An 18113-nucleotide genomic window follows, 5' to 3' on the forward strand; every position below is an offset into this window, starting at 1 on the left:
GCTGGGAAGAACTAGAGGATGCTTTAAGGGCCAATTTTCAAGGGACTTATGTCCGACCTCCGGATGCTGACAATTTAAGTCACATAATCCAACAACCCGGAGAGTCTGCCTGCAAGCTTTGGAACAGATTCCTCACTAAGAAGAATCAAATCGTTGACTGTCTGGATGGCGAAGCCTTAGCGGCATTCAAGCACAGCATCCGAGACGAGTGGCTCGCCAGACACCTCGGCCAAGAAAAGCCACGGACAATTGCAGCCCTAACAAGTCTTATGACCCGCTTTTGTGCGGCAGAAGATAGCTGGCTTGCCCGTAAAGGCACCAACGACCCCAGCACATCTGAAATAAGGGATGGCAATGGGAAGCCACGGCGTAATAAAAACAAATGCCAAAACAAGGAAGAGAGCCCGGACAACATAACGGTTAAAGGCAGTAAAGAGGGATCGTCCGGTCTGAACAGAGTTCCGGACAGACTATGCCAAATTCATGGCACACCCGACAAACCTGCGAACCACACGCACAGAGAGTGCTGGGTCTTCAAGCAGGCCGGCAAACTAAACGCCGAACACAAGGGAAGGGAAACACCAAGTGAAGATGAGGATGAACCTCGCCAACCAAACACTGGGGGACAGAAAACATTCCCGCCAGAGGTTAAAACAGTGAACATGATCCATGCGACTCGTACATCCTTGGGAAGGCATGAACGCGCCCATAAAGACGCGCGCGACATAGAGCCCATCGTACCCACACCTAACGGCTGGATGTCTTGTTCGATCACCTTTGGTCACCTAGACGGTCGAACTAGCATTCGGCGCGAAGGATCAAATGCCTTGCTGCTTGACCCAATAATCGACGGATACCATCTCACTCATGTCCTCATAGACGGCGGCAGCAGTCTCAATTTAATATAAGAGGACACTGTTCGCAGGATGGGGATAGACTCATCCAGAATCAGCAAGATTCACACCACCTTTGAAGGGGTGTGTCGGTGTCAAAACCGGCGGATCTCGGGTAGGGGGTCCCAAGCAGTGTGTCTTAGGATCAATGGTAACAGGAGGCAAGGGACACGATGTTTTACCCAGGTTCAGGCCCTCTTGATGGAGGTAAAACCCTACGTCCTGCTTGATTAATATTGATGATATGGGTAATACAAGAGTGGATCTACCACGAGATCAAGGAGGCTAAACCCTAGAAGCTAGCCTATGGTATGATTGTTGTTGTATATATCTATCGACTAGCCTGGCCCCGGTTTATATAATGCACCAGAGGCCTAGGATAACAAGAGTCCTAGCCGAATACGCCGGTGGGGGAGGAGTCCTTGTCTTGATCGCCAAGTCTTGTGGAATCTTCCTTGTATGCGGCAACTGTCCGGACTGGCCCATGAGTATACGGCCATGGGGATCCTCGGCCCAATCCAACTGATCAGGAGACGACGTGGTGAGTACCCCCTAGTCCAGGACACCGTCAGTAGCCCCCTGAACCGGTCTTCAAGTTGGGGACGCTCCTCGATTCTTTCGAACTGTTCTTCATCTTTGGTCGTCGGTCTTGAAAACTGGTTCAACAAATCTTCTCATCTTCTATCTTGAGGATCGCCGAAATGCATTCGACGAGTTTACGCGTTGGGTATCCGAGGAGCCCCTTTAAGTTTACGGCATTTATCAATGCCTTGTTATTTTTATGCCATGCCTTGGGTTTGAAGTTGTTCCCGAGTGGCAACGTCCTCTTGCGTCCGAGCTCCAACGCCGGACTGCATTCGAGGTATCTTTTGCAGCCGAGCACCAATGTCGGACTGCTTCCCAGCTCTAACGCTGGACTATGTATCCGAGCTCCAACGTCGGACTGTATCCGAGCTCCAACGCCGGACTTTATCCGAGGTGTTCTAAATCACCTTGGTTCAAAGAAGTTTGAAGGAGTTTAGCCGAGCTTAATGCTGGAAATGCCCTCTATGGAGCCAGCCACTAGCGCCCGAGCTTTATGCCGAACTGCTTCCGAGGTGGTGCACCACCCCGAATGTGGGCCGATTTTTTTAATATTTTTGATTGGTGCCAGTAGCCCTCAAGGTGGGTATCGGTCTAAAACCCAAGATGCACATGAAGGATGACATAAGACCACTGATCCCAGTAGCCGCTGAGACTCAGGTTGATTTGCAAAATCAGTCTGAGTATCAAGTCCTAGCTCGGCAGAATACTTCAGGACACAAAAAGCGGCGTGCTCAGTCCTCGAGACTCAGGTTGGGTACGGCCGACCAACCCGAGGATCAAAATCTTCTCGGAATCTGTATTGCACTTAAAATTTTCTGCATAGAACAGGCAATGCAGTAGCCCCCGAGACACTGGTCGGGTGGCAACACCAGATCAGGGGATCAATGTGCCCCTTTAATATTTGTAAATAATAAGCCCGAAGCCCAGTAGCCCCCGAGCCTTAATGCGGGCACGGGAGGCCGAATTAAGTATCGATATCCATAGTAAAATCACAAATTATGTGTAATGACTCTATGTATCCAAGTACTTTACGCCATTAATGCTCGGATCCGCATTGTACAAAACTTTGTTGACCGACCATCGGCTTCCACCTCCTCGGCCGATAGCCGAGGAGTGTTTTTCTTACTTTATAAAGCCTTTATGAGGGCAAAGATTTACAACAAACAAGGCAATCTGGCCATACGGTTTTATAAACAAAGGTACGCGGAGACACATTTTATATTAATTTTTAACAGAAGAAATGTCTTCCAAAGAAAATAGTCCCACTATCAGTTCCTTTCTTTGGGTTGTCATGCTAAGCATGATCATGAAACCTCAGCTCCAATGTAAGAGCAAAGTATCGAGGATTTAGTTTGGGAGACCAGTTAATAGCCCCCGGTAGTGTTTGGCGACAGTCGAGGTCAAGCCTTAAACACTTCGGCCATTGTTATGAATGGCCCGTCGTTTAACGCTGTCATCGGATCGCCGACCAGTTTACGCTTATTGTGACAGTCAGTTTTCGGCTTTCTCCACTGAGGTGCTTAACCATGTGAGCTGGAAGCACAATCGCAGTGGTTCTCCCTCTGCACACCTAGCCGAACAAAGCGGAACATAGGAGGCAAGCGCAGGAGCCGGGCAACCCAACTATTGACCGAAGACACAATTCGAAAGCGATGCATATATAGTAATATCCGAGAATGTTTTTGCCGAATCTCTAGAGGTGTCCGGCGTTGCACTGCGAGACTTGTGCTGAAAACACACAAATAGTTTAAAAGTGCCATGGGCTCGAAAAACCAAAAAACTTATTCAAAAGGTTAATGTCCGAACTAGATCAAGTGTGCGATGCCAATCCGAAAATTGGACTTTAGAAAAAAAGTGCTTCTGCCGTGTTTTAACATGACACATCCTATCTCAAAACTTCAAGCGGGTCAGCCTACGACTTCAACCTCCTATCCCGAAGGCGGAGTACTTCTTACTAGGCCAGTTTAGCAAACTAAACTCTAGCGGCTTTGAGAGAGAAATTAGGCTCCCCGGCTAGTGACCGCACACTTGTGTCGAAAAAAGGAGTGATAAATAATCATAAAAACTTTGCAACGACTAAGAAGAAAAACACTTATTATAAAACGGCTCAAATAAACATAAGAGCCCCCAAGTGACTTGGATAAAAGAATGATTGTATGTACCGAAGTACTTATATCATATCTATGTTCAACCGAACTTTAAACGCGTCTTAACCGACCGTCGGCTTCTCCCTCTTCGGTCAAGGACCAAAAAGTGTTATGTGCTCCATCTGTCGAGAATATTGACGGTGTTTCCAATAACCAGGCCATCAGGCCATAAGGCTGTAACAGACAAAGCGCGCTCAGGGAACTTATGCTATATTACTGCGAAGAGTAAGAAGCATCTTCGAAGAAAATAGTACCCCCACCGATACCTTTCTTCGGTGCTCATTGTTATTATGAGACTTGTGCAATAGATTTTTTTGTACTCATGAGTTCCGTTGTGTGCCGACCATGATTGAAAACAATAAGAGCGCTAGCTTTAGTCTGAGTTCCGGCTCGGTTGACCCGATCGTGATAATCGCAGAGGTGATCCCTTTACTCCCTAGCCGAACAATCGGGAACGTAGGGGTAAGCACAGGAGCCAGGCAACCCAGCTTGCAAATTGCTTAAGTCAATATGGTGCATATTGTGGCGTAATACACGAACAAGGAACGAAGCCGTACAAGTATAATCATATGCAAGAGGAAAAAGCTTCATGAAGGAAGCCCCCAAATAAACGGGGTATTTGAATTTGCACGTCACAAACAAAGTTTGGACAAGAAAATTTTTACAAGCACCTTTTTTCCAAAAAAGTATAATGCTTGGCCGAGCCGAACACAAGTTAAAAATTTAAAAATTTGAGCATGAAGACAACTTAGCTAGTTAATGTGTTTGGTATTGACGACGCGGTCCGAGCTTGATGCAGGACAAGGTTCCATCCCAGAGCCGGTCCTGAGTTGGCGGAGCAAAGAGTTCGGCACTCCGAAGAGGTGACATAGCACGGTCAATGCAGGACGGCAGGGTGATGCCGAAGTCCCCGAAATGGGGTAATGAAGTGTTGACGAAGCCCCCTGTCCAGCCGAGGTGACGCCAAAGGATATAGTCCGGCTGAATCATTTTCTTATACATAAAAAATAGTGCAAACTGGAGATAGTAGTAATAATAACAAAAGTAAAAATAAAAATTCGTTGCATAACAAATAATTTATGCAAAGTGAGTAATAAAAGAAATATCGCCTCGCGCCGAAGTCAATGTCGATGCAGGGTGGCGGTGTGATGCGGTAAAGGCATGGCAAGGCCTGAATTCACAGGTCGGTTTGAGTTCCGGATGCGGCGTTCGCCGGACTATGTACGGAAACTGACCGAACCACCATGTCACCATCGTTAATGCGGCCACCATTTGATAGACCTGCGTACATATGACGGACAAACCAGAGTAATAATTCATTGGAAAAAATGAACCCTAACAAGCAAAAAATACTAGGATTAATAGCACCTGGCTTATTTGTTGTAGCAATCCGAAGAAAGGTGATTCCCAAAATTGGGACTCGAGCCGCACACCTATCGCCTGATGGGCGATAAAGCAACGGCATGGCGATGCTGGCAAAGGTTGGCTCGCCGAGGCAAAGCCCTCGGTCCAGCTAACGTGACGGAGCTGGTCGGCCAGCGACGCTGAAGTCTCCGGAGTACGTTGATGAAGAGATGATGAAGCCCCCGGTCCAGCGATGCAGGTCGTGACGTAGTTGATGCCGGCTTGATTAAGTGACCGTGTGGCGATGCAGGTGTGCCCGCTCCGTGTAACCCGTGGGGCGGCGATGTTGGTGACGATTTATCCTTCGCGATGCCGAACTATTGTTCGGCTGGCCGAGATGATGATCCGAAGAAATTGAGCTCGGCTCAACAAAGCGACGACGTGTCTAACGCAGGTCGGCCGCCGTGGAGCGATGTTGTCGGGCTGGTTTGACACCAGCGCGACGGTGAAGTTCTTATTGCAAGAATACTTTTAATACTACTGGGATGTGTTTGAGAATAAAACACAACACCCCATACGAAAACTTCCGTCAAAAAGGATGTCCGAGATCCCGTTCATAAAGAAGATGAATTCGGGTCGGATTCATTCTCGCGCAGAAAACAGATCCAAAAAGTGACGCACTAATCGGAAGTTTCCCGGAATTTGGACGGTCGGATCGAGCTGAATTTTGGGCAGGTGGTAGATATGGGAATTCCGCAGCATATCAACGGTTGGATCCTCCAAAGTACATCCGAGATAGATGTTGGATACCACGCCCTAAACTCGTCCGGATTCTTGTCCAGATTCAACAGGGCTCCGGTATATCGGAGATTGCCGGAGATTCCTCCATCGAAACTCGACGAAATTTTTGCAGGGTTGTTGTAGACTTAATTCCGCATAATTCCACCGAAGTAATCGTTTAAGCGACACTCGAGGAGGTGGTGGCGGCGGATACAAGTTTGCTGTCCAGAAAAACAGCACAGTCGCCTGAGGGCAATGTTGACGTTGAGCCCCCGAGCTCCATGGATGACTCCTCCATTGACGATCGGAGGTAGGGCACAGTCCTCGGTCAATCCAAGGTGACCAGTCGAGCTGGTGACGAAGAAGCCGACATCGCAGTTGACCTGTAGTCGAGCCATTGATCCTTTCGCCGATCACACAGCGGAACTCTCAATGAAAGCACCAATGTCGGTGTCAAAACCGGCGGATCTCGGGTAGGGGGTCCCAAGCAGTGCGTCTTAGGATCAATGGTAACAGGAGGCAAGGGACACGATGTTTTACCCAGGTTCAGGCCCTCTTGATGGAGGTAAAACCCTACGTCCTGCTTGATTAATATTGATGATATGGGTAGTACAAGAGTGGATCTACCACGAGATCAAGGAGGCTAAACCCTAGAAGCTAGCCTATGGTATGATTGTTGTTGTATATATCTATCGACTAGCCTGGCCCTGGTTTATATAATGCACCAGAGGCCTAGGATAACAAGAGTCCTAGCCGAATACGCCGGTGGGGGAGGAGTCCTTGTCTTGATCGTCAAGTCTTGTGGAATCTTCCTTGTATGCGGCAACTGTCCGGACTGGCCCATGAGTATACGGCCATGGGGATCCTCAGCCCAATCCAACTGATCGGGAGACGACGTGGTGAGTACCCCCTAGTCCAGGACACCGTCAGGGTGATACCAGGCGTTGAAACCTACAGCAAGGGCTCCGTCATACTGGAGGTAACATTCGGCTCTCCAGGTGACTCCAGAAGCGTACACGGTTAGACGAGTCCGGCAGCCCACATTAAACCAGGGCAATTGTATATGTACTCCTATAGTGGACACCACGGGCTAATAATAAAGCCCCACACTCTCGGCTCAACCTTATTGGCAGGCCAGCATTTTACATTTTCTACTATCCATCGCACACTTACGTTGCACTCTTCTATGAGATCCCCTATTTCCATAGACAATGTTCACGCGATACCCTTTCAGGATGCGGCACAACGGAGACAAAGGCGTAGGCGTGCAGCAGGGCCCCGTCCAACAGGTTTTTTTTTAGATTAAGCCCCTGTGTAAACCTTTTCTATTGCCTCTTGTTGTTTTATCATCCCACGGGTTCCATACCCACAGAGGATATTGCCGTTTTTGGCATTACACCACGGCAGATTAATGCACGGACCTGGACATACAGGGTTTATAATGAATGGGCATTCTTAAGCCCATCAAAGGTCCTATATTTTTAAATGAATGGAGTACTGAACAATCGGCTTCATGATTGCACATCATACCTGATGAAAGGTCGTTGCATATATTTAATTGTTGAGACTTGAGACAGCAAAACTGATTACTCCCTCTGTTGAGGTATGAGGCGTATTTCACTTTTCAAAGTCTCCAATGCACGACTTTTACTATGACTTATGGACATTCACAGTTTCACTTGTAATATGCCTACAGAATAGTAAAAAGATATACAACATAAGAGAATTTTGCAAGACAAATACTGCCTCTGTTTCATTTCACTTTTTAAAGTCTCCAATGCACGACTTTGGAAAGTTTGACCAAACTTATATTGAAAAATATCAATATCTACAGTGAATGTTGGTATTTTTTTCTATAAACCTGGTCAAACTTTAAAAAGTTTGATTTACGACAAACCTAATATGCAGAGTAAAAAGAAACGGAGTGAGTACTATGATTTGTTCTTTCATGCTTAATATCCTTTTGCACGTACTAGAGGACAAAGCTTTCAAACACTGACTGCATGAAGAATAATGTGCCATATATTTCGGTGCTTCTATGTAAGTGCAGCTGCTTTGTTAGAGGGTAAACCAAACACTAACTATGACATCAGTCTCTAAGAATTCTTGATTAAATTGTACTGGTCATGTGGCGCAACAGGAGTCTCGATGTGAGAGATTTTATCTAACCTTATACGTTAGCATAACTGCTGCCATGTAAATTGGAGACGAGTCTGCCGGCCACTTTCCCTCGGTGGCCTTTTTTTTCGAAACCCCTCGGTGGCCTTGGCGTCCAGGACACTGAGAGAGCAGAGCTTGCGCTGCGATTGAGATGGCAATGGTTCAGCAGGACGGAGACTGGGCTAGCTTGTGCTGGCCTTGACCTGCAGTTCTCGGCAGAAGAGCGCTCATTGTTCTTTGCCTCCACCAGCATGATCATTGGCAATGGCCGAACGGCCTTGTTCTGGGAGGATCGCTGGGCAAATCTGTGAGCGAGATCGCCCCAAAGCTATATGCCTGCATCGCTAAGCAAAGACGAAAGCTTCAATCTGTCGCTGACGGGCTCCATGCACACGCCTGGACGCGCGACATCCACGGGAACCTGGGTGTCCACGAGAATGGGCAGTACCTGCTGCTTTGGCGAGCCATCGAGCACACCACCCTCTCAGATGAGCCAGATCAGCTGATCTGGAAGTGGAGCGCCAGCGGCACATACTCTGCTCGTTCTTGCTACCTTGCTACTTTCGAGGGATCCACCAGCTACAGCGCTTCAAAGCTCATTTGGAAGAACTGGGCACCGCCGAGAGTGAAGTTCTTTCACTGGCTAGCCAACATGGACAGGTGCTGGACTGTCAACAGATTGCAACGCCGCGGCCTACAGCACCACCCTAGCTGCCTACTATGCGACCAAGATCCTGAGACAATGCACCACCTGCTTGTCTCTTGCACTTTCTCTAGGCAGGTTTGGCACGACAGACTCTCCTGGCTAAGGATGACTTGCAGACCACCGGACCGCGACAACTCCCTCAACGAATGGTGGCTCGCTGCCAAGGAGATGACCCCCCAAACCACTCAGCAAGGGACTGCCACCATAGCACTGTTGACAGGATGGATGATCTGGAAGCAGCGCAACGCATGCGTCTACGATGGAGATCGACCCTCTGTCCCCCTCTTGACAGAGAAAATTAGAGCGGAAGCCGCCCTCTGGGCTCGGGCTGGGGCCTCGGGCCTGCGGCTGGTACTCCCAGCCACCTGGGACGTCCATTAAAACATTTGTAATGCTCTCTGTAAACCGTCTCCTAGGAGGCATGTAACTTTTCCCCCACCTTATCAATGAAAAGAAACGCAAAGTCTTTGCGTTTTCCCGAAAAAAATGCCTTGGCATAACTGCACTGTCCTGTGGTTACATGCAGCCCATGTTGTCCTCAATCCTCATCTATACAAACATTTGAGGACACAGAACCTCCAAGTCTTTAACTCTCAATACCTGTACATCACCAACAGGTATTAGAGATTATAGTAAGAATTAGCCATGCAGTGCAATGTTATCTACACGAAGAAAAAAAGTAATCTCACTTACATGACCAGGGTATTATATACCAGTTTTGACAGAAAGTGCGTGCAATATGGGTATATGGCAAAGCATGTTACTTTTTTGCAGAGCTTTAACAAGCACAAAATAAACTTGCGTGTCCGGGAAAACACCAACAGATAACATAATCGGAATGAACATGACGGCTTCTTTAGGAAATTTTCTTTTGCAAAGTCGATTGATTGCAGCACTGAAGTCTTCAATAGAAGTTTCAAAACCATCATCAATAAGCTTACCAACTAATGAAATGGCATCGTAAGGCATTCCTTTTGCACACTGAGCTTTGATTATTGTTGTGTATGCAAATTTTCTCAATTCAATGCCCTTTTCTCTGAGGGATTCCAATAGCATTTCTGCTTGAATAACTTTCCCCTTCAAGCACAGCACATTGATAAGCAAGTTATAAGTAACAGGTGTGGGCACTAGACCACAGCATAACATACGGTCATGCATGCAGAAAGCCATCTGGATGTCCTGTGCTTCGCAAAATCCTTGTATAAGCGTATTGTAAGTTATTGGGTCGGCTCCATCCATATTGTCCAGAAAATGGATAGCATCACGGAATCTGAGCTGCTTACATAGTCCTTTAATAACAACACTGTAAGTTACAGCATTTGGCTTGATCCCTTTTTCCACCATTTCATAAAAAAAACTGAGCATGGTGTTAACTTTTCCAGCTTCAGAGAGTGCATCCATAATGGTCGTGTATGTTACTGCTGTTGGCAGCAGATTACTTATCTCAATAGCCCTGAAATAGCTCTCTGCAGCGTGTAAATCCCCAAATTTGCAGTAGCCATACAGAAGAGAATTACATGTGATAATGGTTGGATTCATACCAGCCACAACAATCTGATCATACAGACGGACAGCATTACCAATATCACCAACCTTTGCATAACCATCAATAACCACATTATAAAGTATTACATCACCTGGCTGATATCTGCTAGCTACATTTTCCAAATACCATCTCGCTTCAACTAGAAGTCCTTTCTTGCAAAGTCCAAGAAGAATTGATAAATGGTTCAGTGAGGTTGGCACTACCTTCTGAGAACAGCACATGACATCACAAACTTCTAGTGCCCTTTCAATTTCCCCTAGCTTGCAGTACCCGTGGATGAGGATGGAATATGCAATGACATCCATATCTAGACCAATACTATATATCTCACCAAGTAAGTTCTCAACCTCATAGACCAAACCCTTTTTGAAAAGAGCATTGAGAAGGACACTGTATGTGACAATATTCAACTGCAGACCTTTGTCTAGGATATCCTTTCTTATCTTCATCCCTTCTTCAACATCACCACCTTCACAATGACCAGCAATAAGTATGGTATAAGTAACAAGATCAGGTTCAATCCCTTGGTATCTCATAAACTGAATTATTTTCGGAATTTCTCTTGTCAAACCAAGCAATCGATAACCATTAATAAGGCTGTTGTAGGTGACAGTCTCGAGTTTCATTCCTTCTTTTGTCACTCTCTCAAGAAGATCCACTGCTTCATCTAGGCAACCTACTTTACACAGACCATGTATAAGAGTAGAATAGGTATACCTGTTAGGGTTTAATCCATATTTCATCATCAGACATAAAAACGATTTTGCAGGCTGAATAAATCCCCAGTTACACAATGCAGACATCAGAGTGTTAAAGGACATTCCCAGTGGTCTAAACATCCCCCCTTCCCTTGCCTCTTGAAGGAAAGATAAAGCCTCTCCAACTTTATTTTGCTTGCAGAGGCCATCGATGAGAATGCTATGTGAATATTCGCTGTGAGAGATACCATATGCCTCCATTTCATCAAAAAGCTCCAATGCCATGTCTGTCATCCGTAGACCATACAATAAACTATCATAGGTGGAAACTGATATTTGCATATTCAGGCTGTTCATTTTACTGAGAACGTAAAGAGCATCATGAACCATCTTACTTCTTGCATAACTATTTGCTAGAGCATCCCATACAACACCACTGGAATCATACTCTCTGAACTCACTCCACAAGATATCACAGAGAATGGCTGCAGACCCGGATCCTAGAAGAGAAAGGGCAATACATTGAAATGTGAGAACTGTGAGCTTTAACTGTTCTATGTTGCTGCACATGTCAAGGCAACAGGTACTAAAAATAGTATGACAAGATTACATCTGGCAATTATATTGTTAAAGGCATATAGAAGAATATCTGTGTATGCATGACGACAGTATCCATTTATTCACGAACAGAGGAATTTTACACACTTGTGCTTTCACTAATATTTCAGTTTTTTCTCTGGTGTACATGATAAAATGGTCATGACCCTGGAATAACACAAACTCCCTTGCCATATCAATCCAAATTCAAAAGATGAATAAGCGTGTTTCCATACTATCCAAAGAGAAAGTGCCAATTATAATACAAATCCGTAGGGAGCTCACCTTGTTCGCTGACCACCTGCGCCAAGCCGCCCCGCATCTCCCGCCGCCTTCTCTGCCGCAGCAGTTCATAGCAGAGCTTGAACCGCGCGGCAATCGAGGCCTTTCTCTCGAACTCCGCCTTGTTCTCCCCAAACCTAGGCGACCCTCCTGCCCCGCCCACAAAATGAGGCGCTAGCCGTGGATCCCTAGCAACCGAGGGATCCTCCTCGGAATCCGTTGCCGCCGCCACGGCTGCCGCGGAGGGATACGAGGATATGGGCCTAGGGAGATGCACGGGAGGAAGCGAAGGGCGGCGCCACAGCTGAGGCAGGAGGAGGCGCAGGGGAATAGGCGGTCGGAAGCGCATCCGAAGGGGCAGGGTCTCATGGCAGGGGCGCGCTCCGCGGGCTACTGTGTGGAGGGCGTCGAGCTCAGGCTTTCCTCGCGTTGAGCTTCCGTGTGCCTCCGCGGAGCTGCCACGGCGGCGTACAACATGGGAGGAGGGAGGAGGATCGCCGGCGGCGGCTGCGTGTGGTCGGGAAGGGGTTACCCTTTCAACTGAGGAGAGAGACAGAGGGGAAGCAGGCCGACCTCAGGGCCCGTTGGCAACAGCCTCAGTTCTCCCATGTTTGCTATCAGCCTGGAAAAACCGACTGTTCGGGAAGGCTGGAGAAAAAAAAAACAGACGGAAGAAACCGACCCGGAGAAAACCGACCGTTCGGGAAGGCTGGGCTATCAGCCCATACAGCGCAGATGCAGCCCGTTCGGGTGGAGAGAAAAGCCCAGCTCGAGTGCGCAAAGGCCGAGGTCGCGGGGAGCTGGGCTGTTTCTTCGCTGGCCCAAGTACTTGCGTGCTCGTTCGACTGTTTCTACTGTTTCGGTCGTTCGTTCGACTGTTTCGTTCGTTCTACTGTTTCGTTTTTGAACTGTTTCTATCAACTGTTTCTTTCTTCTGCTGTTTCGAACTGCAAAAAAATTCAGAATATGTATGAAAGGAAATATGCTTGAACCAAATATGGAACGAACTCTCCTAACAATGGAAAATTTCCATAAATCAGAGAAACCTGCTGGTTGAAATCTTTCAGAATTTGGAAGTGGCTTCCACTTAGTTTAGTTGTTTGAAAGGAAATTTTATTCTAAGAAGTACAACTGAATTTAAAAATAAGGAAATCAGAAACAACAAAAGTATGACTAGTTTTGACGTTGTTTCTACATTAAATTGTGAAGTTCTCCGAAATCAGAAGTGAACCATTGTACTCCTTCAAGTGGTCCTGAATATTTTTTAAAAAAAAAACAGAAGACATTTAGTTTGTTAATAAAAAGAAAATTTAGTATGTATATTTTATCTTTAATTATTTATTGACTAGATCATTTAAACTAGTTTACTACTTTTGAATAACAGAATTCTTACAGAGGATACCTTTCAGCAGTTCATTCTCTTGGTTGCAAAACAGTCCTTTTATTTGAATGACCGGAAACCCTGTAGAATAAAAGCAGAATATATTCATTGATTTTTTTTGGTCTACAGTTCCCTTACTACCAATGTTAGCCAAAGATAGTATGTCATTGAAGGAGGATTTTCTAACTTATGTGATTTTGAAGAAATGTCCTCACTACTGGTAGTTGCACCTCGCTATTTTGGTAGGTTGCAATCTCATACAAGAATATTTCACGCATAGCTTGCAAGTCAACCTGTTTGTGCAGTTGTGTTTCTGATTTAATTATTTTTTTCTTCTTGAAATAAAAGATTTGCAAGTAGTATATGTTGTTTTGAATAAGAAACACTTACAGTAGAGAACCCTAGAACTCCCATTCCACGATATGTTTTAAGTATTTGAAGTAGGAAAACACCTGTGTCGTACCTGTAGTGATGAAAACAGGTTACCTAGCATGTTAGTTTCAAAAAAGTTAGAAAAACAAAGAATTCCTAACTTCAAAAATAATTTGCATGTTTTGCATGAATTGGACCAAAAACTGTAAGTGACATAAAAAGTCAAACTCCATAACCTGAAATGAGTTCTAGGAACTGCAAGGAATCTAAAGTCAAAGTCTTTGATGCTGAATGCACTGTAGTTAGGGTAGGTGAGCGCAAACAGTGACTTGAAATTGTAACAGACAGTGCTTATTATAGTTGTGAATCTGTCATTTCCAGACCCATCAGGATTCATAATATCAAAAAACTTTCCACTTTCTAGGTTTGCTGTTATTAGAATCCATTGCTTATCATTGAAGCAAGGCAAGTGGACCTATAAAAATTCAAAGTAGGTTTGTTCTGTTCAATAATTTCCAGTTGAAGAATTCAGTAAAATAAAAAATGCTTAAAGAACGGTACTTACAAAATTTGCTATTTCCAATCTGAAGCCAACTCTTGCTGCACTTAAAATGTCTCTGCATATTGGGTCTGAATGATCAAGCATAGGCCTCATGAGTATTACCTGATAAAACAGAGAAGAGAAATTTTTGTTTGGTGAAACTAACATATAATAACACACGAGAACAAATAGAAAAAAGAGAAGAAACAGAAGTAAATGTATAATACCATGTGTTCTCTTTGGATAATGTGCCTAATAATATCAGTGTTTGGTATTAGGCCTTGCCTACCACGGATTAGTTGGTCTGTATTGAGCATTTTTGAGTAACAATCCAGAGAGTGTGTATTCATCCAGCAACCAGGCCTCAAGGAAATAGTTAAAGTTTTCTGGTCAACCCAAACTTCATTCACTTGGAATGTTCTTTGGCTGTTGTTTTGAAATTAATGTTACAAACTTCCAACTAGAAGTCACTAAAAAATGCAAAAATGAAGAAATAGTATGTATGCTAGAGGCGAATGAACATTTTGACTATTTTGTACATTTAACAGAAATACAATTGGGAGAAATTACCTTGAGTCCAGAACTGGAAGAGCTGCATTCGTTGTCTTGTAGAATTCAATTTGCACCGGTGTTGAGAAGATAACTTGTTGGAACTGCAAATAGTTGTGCTGCTGAACAATTTTTGCAGAAGAGAAATGCTGAAGCTGAAGGAAATATGCCCTAGAGGCAATAATAAAGTTATTATTATTTTCTTAATTCATGATAAATGTTTATTATTCATGCTAGAATTGTATTATCCGGAAACTTAGTGCATGTGTGAATACATAGACAAAACATATTGTCCGTAGTATACCTCTACTTGACTAGCTCGTAAATCAAAGATGGTTATGTTTCCTAACCATAGACATGTGTTGTCATTTGATGAACGGGATCACATCATTAGGAGAATGAAGTGATGGACATGACCCATCCGTTAGCTTAGCATTATGATCGTTACAGTTTCATTGCTACTGCTTTCTTCATGACTTATACATGTTCCTCAGACTATGAGATTATGCAAATTCTGAATACCGTAGGAGCACTTTGTGTGCTACCAAACGTCACAACGTAAAAGGGTGATTATAAAGGTGCTCTGCAGGTGTCTCCGAAGGTGTTTGTTGGGTTGGCATAGATCAAGATTAGGATTTGTACTCCGTGTTTCGGAGAGGTATCTCTGGGCCCTCTCGGTAATGCTCATCACTATAAGCCTTGCAAGTAATGTGACTAATGAGTTAGTTGCGGGATGAAATATTACAGAACGAGTAAAGAGACTTGCCGGTAACGAGATTGAACTAGGTATGATACCGACGATCGAATCTCGGGTAAGTAACATACCGATGACAAAGGGAATAACATATGTCATTATGCGGTTTGACCGATAAAGATCTTCGTAGAATATGTAGGAACCAATATGAGCATCCAGGTTCTGCTATTGGTTATTGACCGGAGATGTGTCTCGGTCATGTCTACATAGTTCTCGAACCCGTAGGGTCCGCACGCTTAACGTTCGATGACGATTGGTATTATGAGTTTATGTGATTTGATGTACCAAAGGTTGTTTGGAGTCCCAAATGAGATCACGGACATGACGAGGAGTCTTGAAATGGCTGAGACATAAAGATTGATATATTGGAAGACTATATTCAGACACCAGAATAGTTCCGAGGTGTATCGGGTATTTTTCGGAGTACCGGGGGGTTAATGGGTCTCATGGGCCAAGTGGTGTAAGAGAGGAGGCAGGCCAAGGTGTGGTGCGCGCCCCCCAGCCCAAACCGAATTGGATTAGGGGGGCCGGACCCCCTTTCCTTCTCTCCTCCCCCTCCTTCCCCCTTCTCCTTGTTGGAATAGGAAAGGGGGGCTGAATCCTACTTGGAGTAGGATTGCCCCCCCCTGGCGCGCCTCCTCCCCTTGTCGGCATCCTCCTCCCTCCCTCCTTTATATACGTGGGAGGGGGGCACCCCAAAGATACACAAGTTGATCTTTAGCTGTGTGCGGTGCCCCCCTCCACAGTTTTCCACCTCGGTCATATCATCGTAGTGCTTAGGCGAAGCCCTGCGCCGGTAACTTCATCATCACCGTCACCACGCCGTCCTGCTGATGAAACTCTCCCTCAGCCTCAGCTGGATCTAGAGTTCGAGGGACGTCACTAAGCTGAATGTGTGCAGATCGCGGAGGTGCCGTGCGTTCAGTACTTGATTAGTCGAAGACGTTCGACTACATCAACCGCGTTACTTAACGCTTCCGTTTTCGGTCTATGAGAGTATGTGGACACACTCTCCCCTCTTGTTGTTATGCATCTCCTAGATAGATCTTGCGTGATCGTAGGAATTTTTTTGAAATTACCACGTTCCCCAACAGTGGCATCCGAGCCAGGTCTATGCGTAGATGTTATATGCACGAGTAGAACACAAAGAGTTGTGGGCGATAATAGTCATACTGCTTACCACCAACGTCTTACGTTGATTCGGCGGTATTGTTGGATGAAGCGGCCCGGACCGACATTACATGACCGCGTTCATGAGACTGGTTCTACCGACGTGCTTTCGCACAAAGGTGGCTGGAGGGTGTCTGTTTCTCCAACTTTAGTTGAATCGAGTTTGACTACGGACGGTCCTTGTTGAAGGTTAAAACAGCACACTTGATGAAAAATCGTTGTGGTTTTGATGCGTAGGTAAGAACGGTTCTTGCTAGAAGCCCGTAGCAGCCACGTAAAACTTGCAACAACAAAGTAGAGGACGTCTAACTTGTTTTTGCAGGGCTTGCTGTGATGTGATATGGTCAAGGCATGATGTGATATAAATTGTTTTATGAGATGATCATGTTTTGTAACAAAGTTATCGGCAACTGGCAGGAGCCATATGATTGTCGCTTTATTGTATGCAATGCAATCACCATGTATTGTTTTACTTTATCACTAAGCGGTAGCGATAGTCATAGTAACAATAGTTGGCGAGACGTCAACGATGCTACGATGGAGATTAAGGTGTCGCGCCGGTGACAATGGAGATCATGACGATGCTTCAGTGATGGAGATCATGAGCACAAGATGATGATGGCCGTATCATGTCACATATTTTGATTGCATGTGATGTTTATCTTTTATGCATCTTATTTTGCTTAGTATGGCGGTAGCATCATAAGATGATCCCTTACTAAATTTCAAGGTATAAGTGTTCTCCCTGAGTATGCACCGTTGCTACAGTTCGTCGTGCCGAGACACCACGTGATGATCAGGTGTGACAAGCTCTATGTTCACATACAATGGGTGCAAGCCAGTTTTGCACACGTAGAATACTGGGGTTAAACTTGACGAGCCTAACATATGCAAATATGGCCTCGGAACACTGAGACCGAAAGGTCGAACGTGAATCATATAGTAGATATGATCAACATAGTGATGTTCACCATTGAAAACTACTCCATCTCACGTGATGATCGGACATGGTTTAGTTGTTTTGGATCACGTGATCACTTAGATGACTAGAGGGATGTCTATCTAAGTGGGAGTTCTTAAGTAATATGATTAATTGAACTTTAGTTTATCATGAACTTAATCCTGATAGTTATTTTGCATGTCTATGGTATTGTAGATCAATGTCCCGTGCTACCGTTCCTTTGAATTTTAATGCATTCCTAGAGAAAGCTAAGTTGAAAGACGATGGCAGCAACTACACGTACTGGGTCTGTAACATGAGGATTATCCTCATTGCTGCACAGAAGAATTACGCCCTAGAAGCACTGTTAGGTGTACCACCCGTGCCAGCAACTATAGACATTGTGAATGCCTGGCAGGCGCGTGTTGATGACTACTCGATAGTTCAGTGTGCCATGCTTTACGGCTTAGAATCGGGACTTCAAAGACGTTTCGACATCATGGAGCATATGCCGTGTTCGAAGAATTGAAGTTAACATTTCAAGCAAATGTCCGAGTTGAGAGATATGAAGTCTCCAACAAGTTCAACAGCTGCAAAATGGAGGAGAATAGTTCTGTCAGTGAACACATACTCAGAATGTCTGGGTACCATAACCACTTGACTCAGCT

The 18113-nt window shown here is 45.1% G+C and overlaps 1 protein-coding gene across 4 annotated transcripts; it reads right to left on the reverse strand.

The window, feature by feature from the left end:
- Positions 1–6717: 6717 nt before the first annotated feature.
- LOC119333039 (putative pentatricopeptide repeat-containing protein At1g13630) lies at positions 6718–12292 on the reverse strand. Of its 4 annotated transcripts, none has more exons than XR_005161162.1 (4): positions 11742–12292; positions 9309–11359; positions 7919–9215; positions 6718–7439 (listed from the first exon to the last, which is right to left on the reverse strand). XR_005161162.1 is itself a non-coding variant. In XM_037606083.1 (4 exons), exons 1-3 carry the CDS (start codon positions 12085–12087, stop codon positions 9321–9323), a joined length of 2277 nt encoding a protein of 758 aa, XP_037461980.1. In that variant the 5' UTR covers positions 12088–12292; the 3' UTR covers positions 7675–9215; positions 9309–9320. The 4 variants fall into 4 exon arrangements, 3 of the variants coding, with proteins under 3 accessions (XP_037461980.1, XP_037461985.1, XP_037461975.1); XM_037606083.1 differs by lacking the exon at positions 6718–7439 and having other exon boundaries at positions 7675–9215; positions 9309–11146; positions 11255–11359; XM_037606088.1 differs by lacking the exon at positions 6718–7439 and having other exon boundaries at positions 7675–9215; positions 9557–11359.
- Between the last annotated feature and the right edge of the window lie 5821 nt (positions 12293–18113).

The sequence above is a fragment of the Triticum dicoccoides genome, chromosome 1B, assembly GCF_002162155.2.
Source record: "Triticum dicoccoides isolate Atlit2015 ecotype Zavitan chromosome 1B, WEW_v2.0, whole genome shotgun sequence".
In the NCBI taxonomy this organism is placed as follows: domain Eukaryota; kingdom Viridiplantae; phylum Streptophyta; class Magnoliopsida; order Poales; family Poaceae; genus Triticum; species Triticum dicoccoides.

Bases quoted from the DNA above. Each gene is read 5' to 3' on its own strand.
- LOC119333039 (XM_037606078.1), bottom strand. From the start codon at position 12,087: ATGCGCTTCCGACCGCCTATTCCCCTGCGCCTCCTCCTGCCTCAGCTG. The intron at 11,360-11,741 runs GTGAGCTCCCTA...TTTCTCTTCTAG, and splicing joins GCAGGTGGTCAGCGAACAAG to GATCCGGGTCTGCAGCCATT.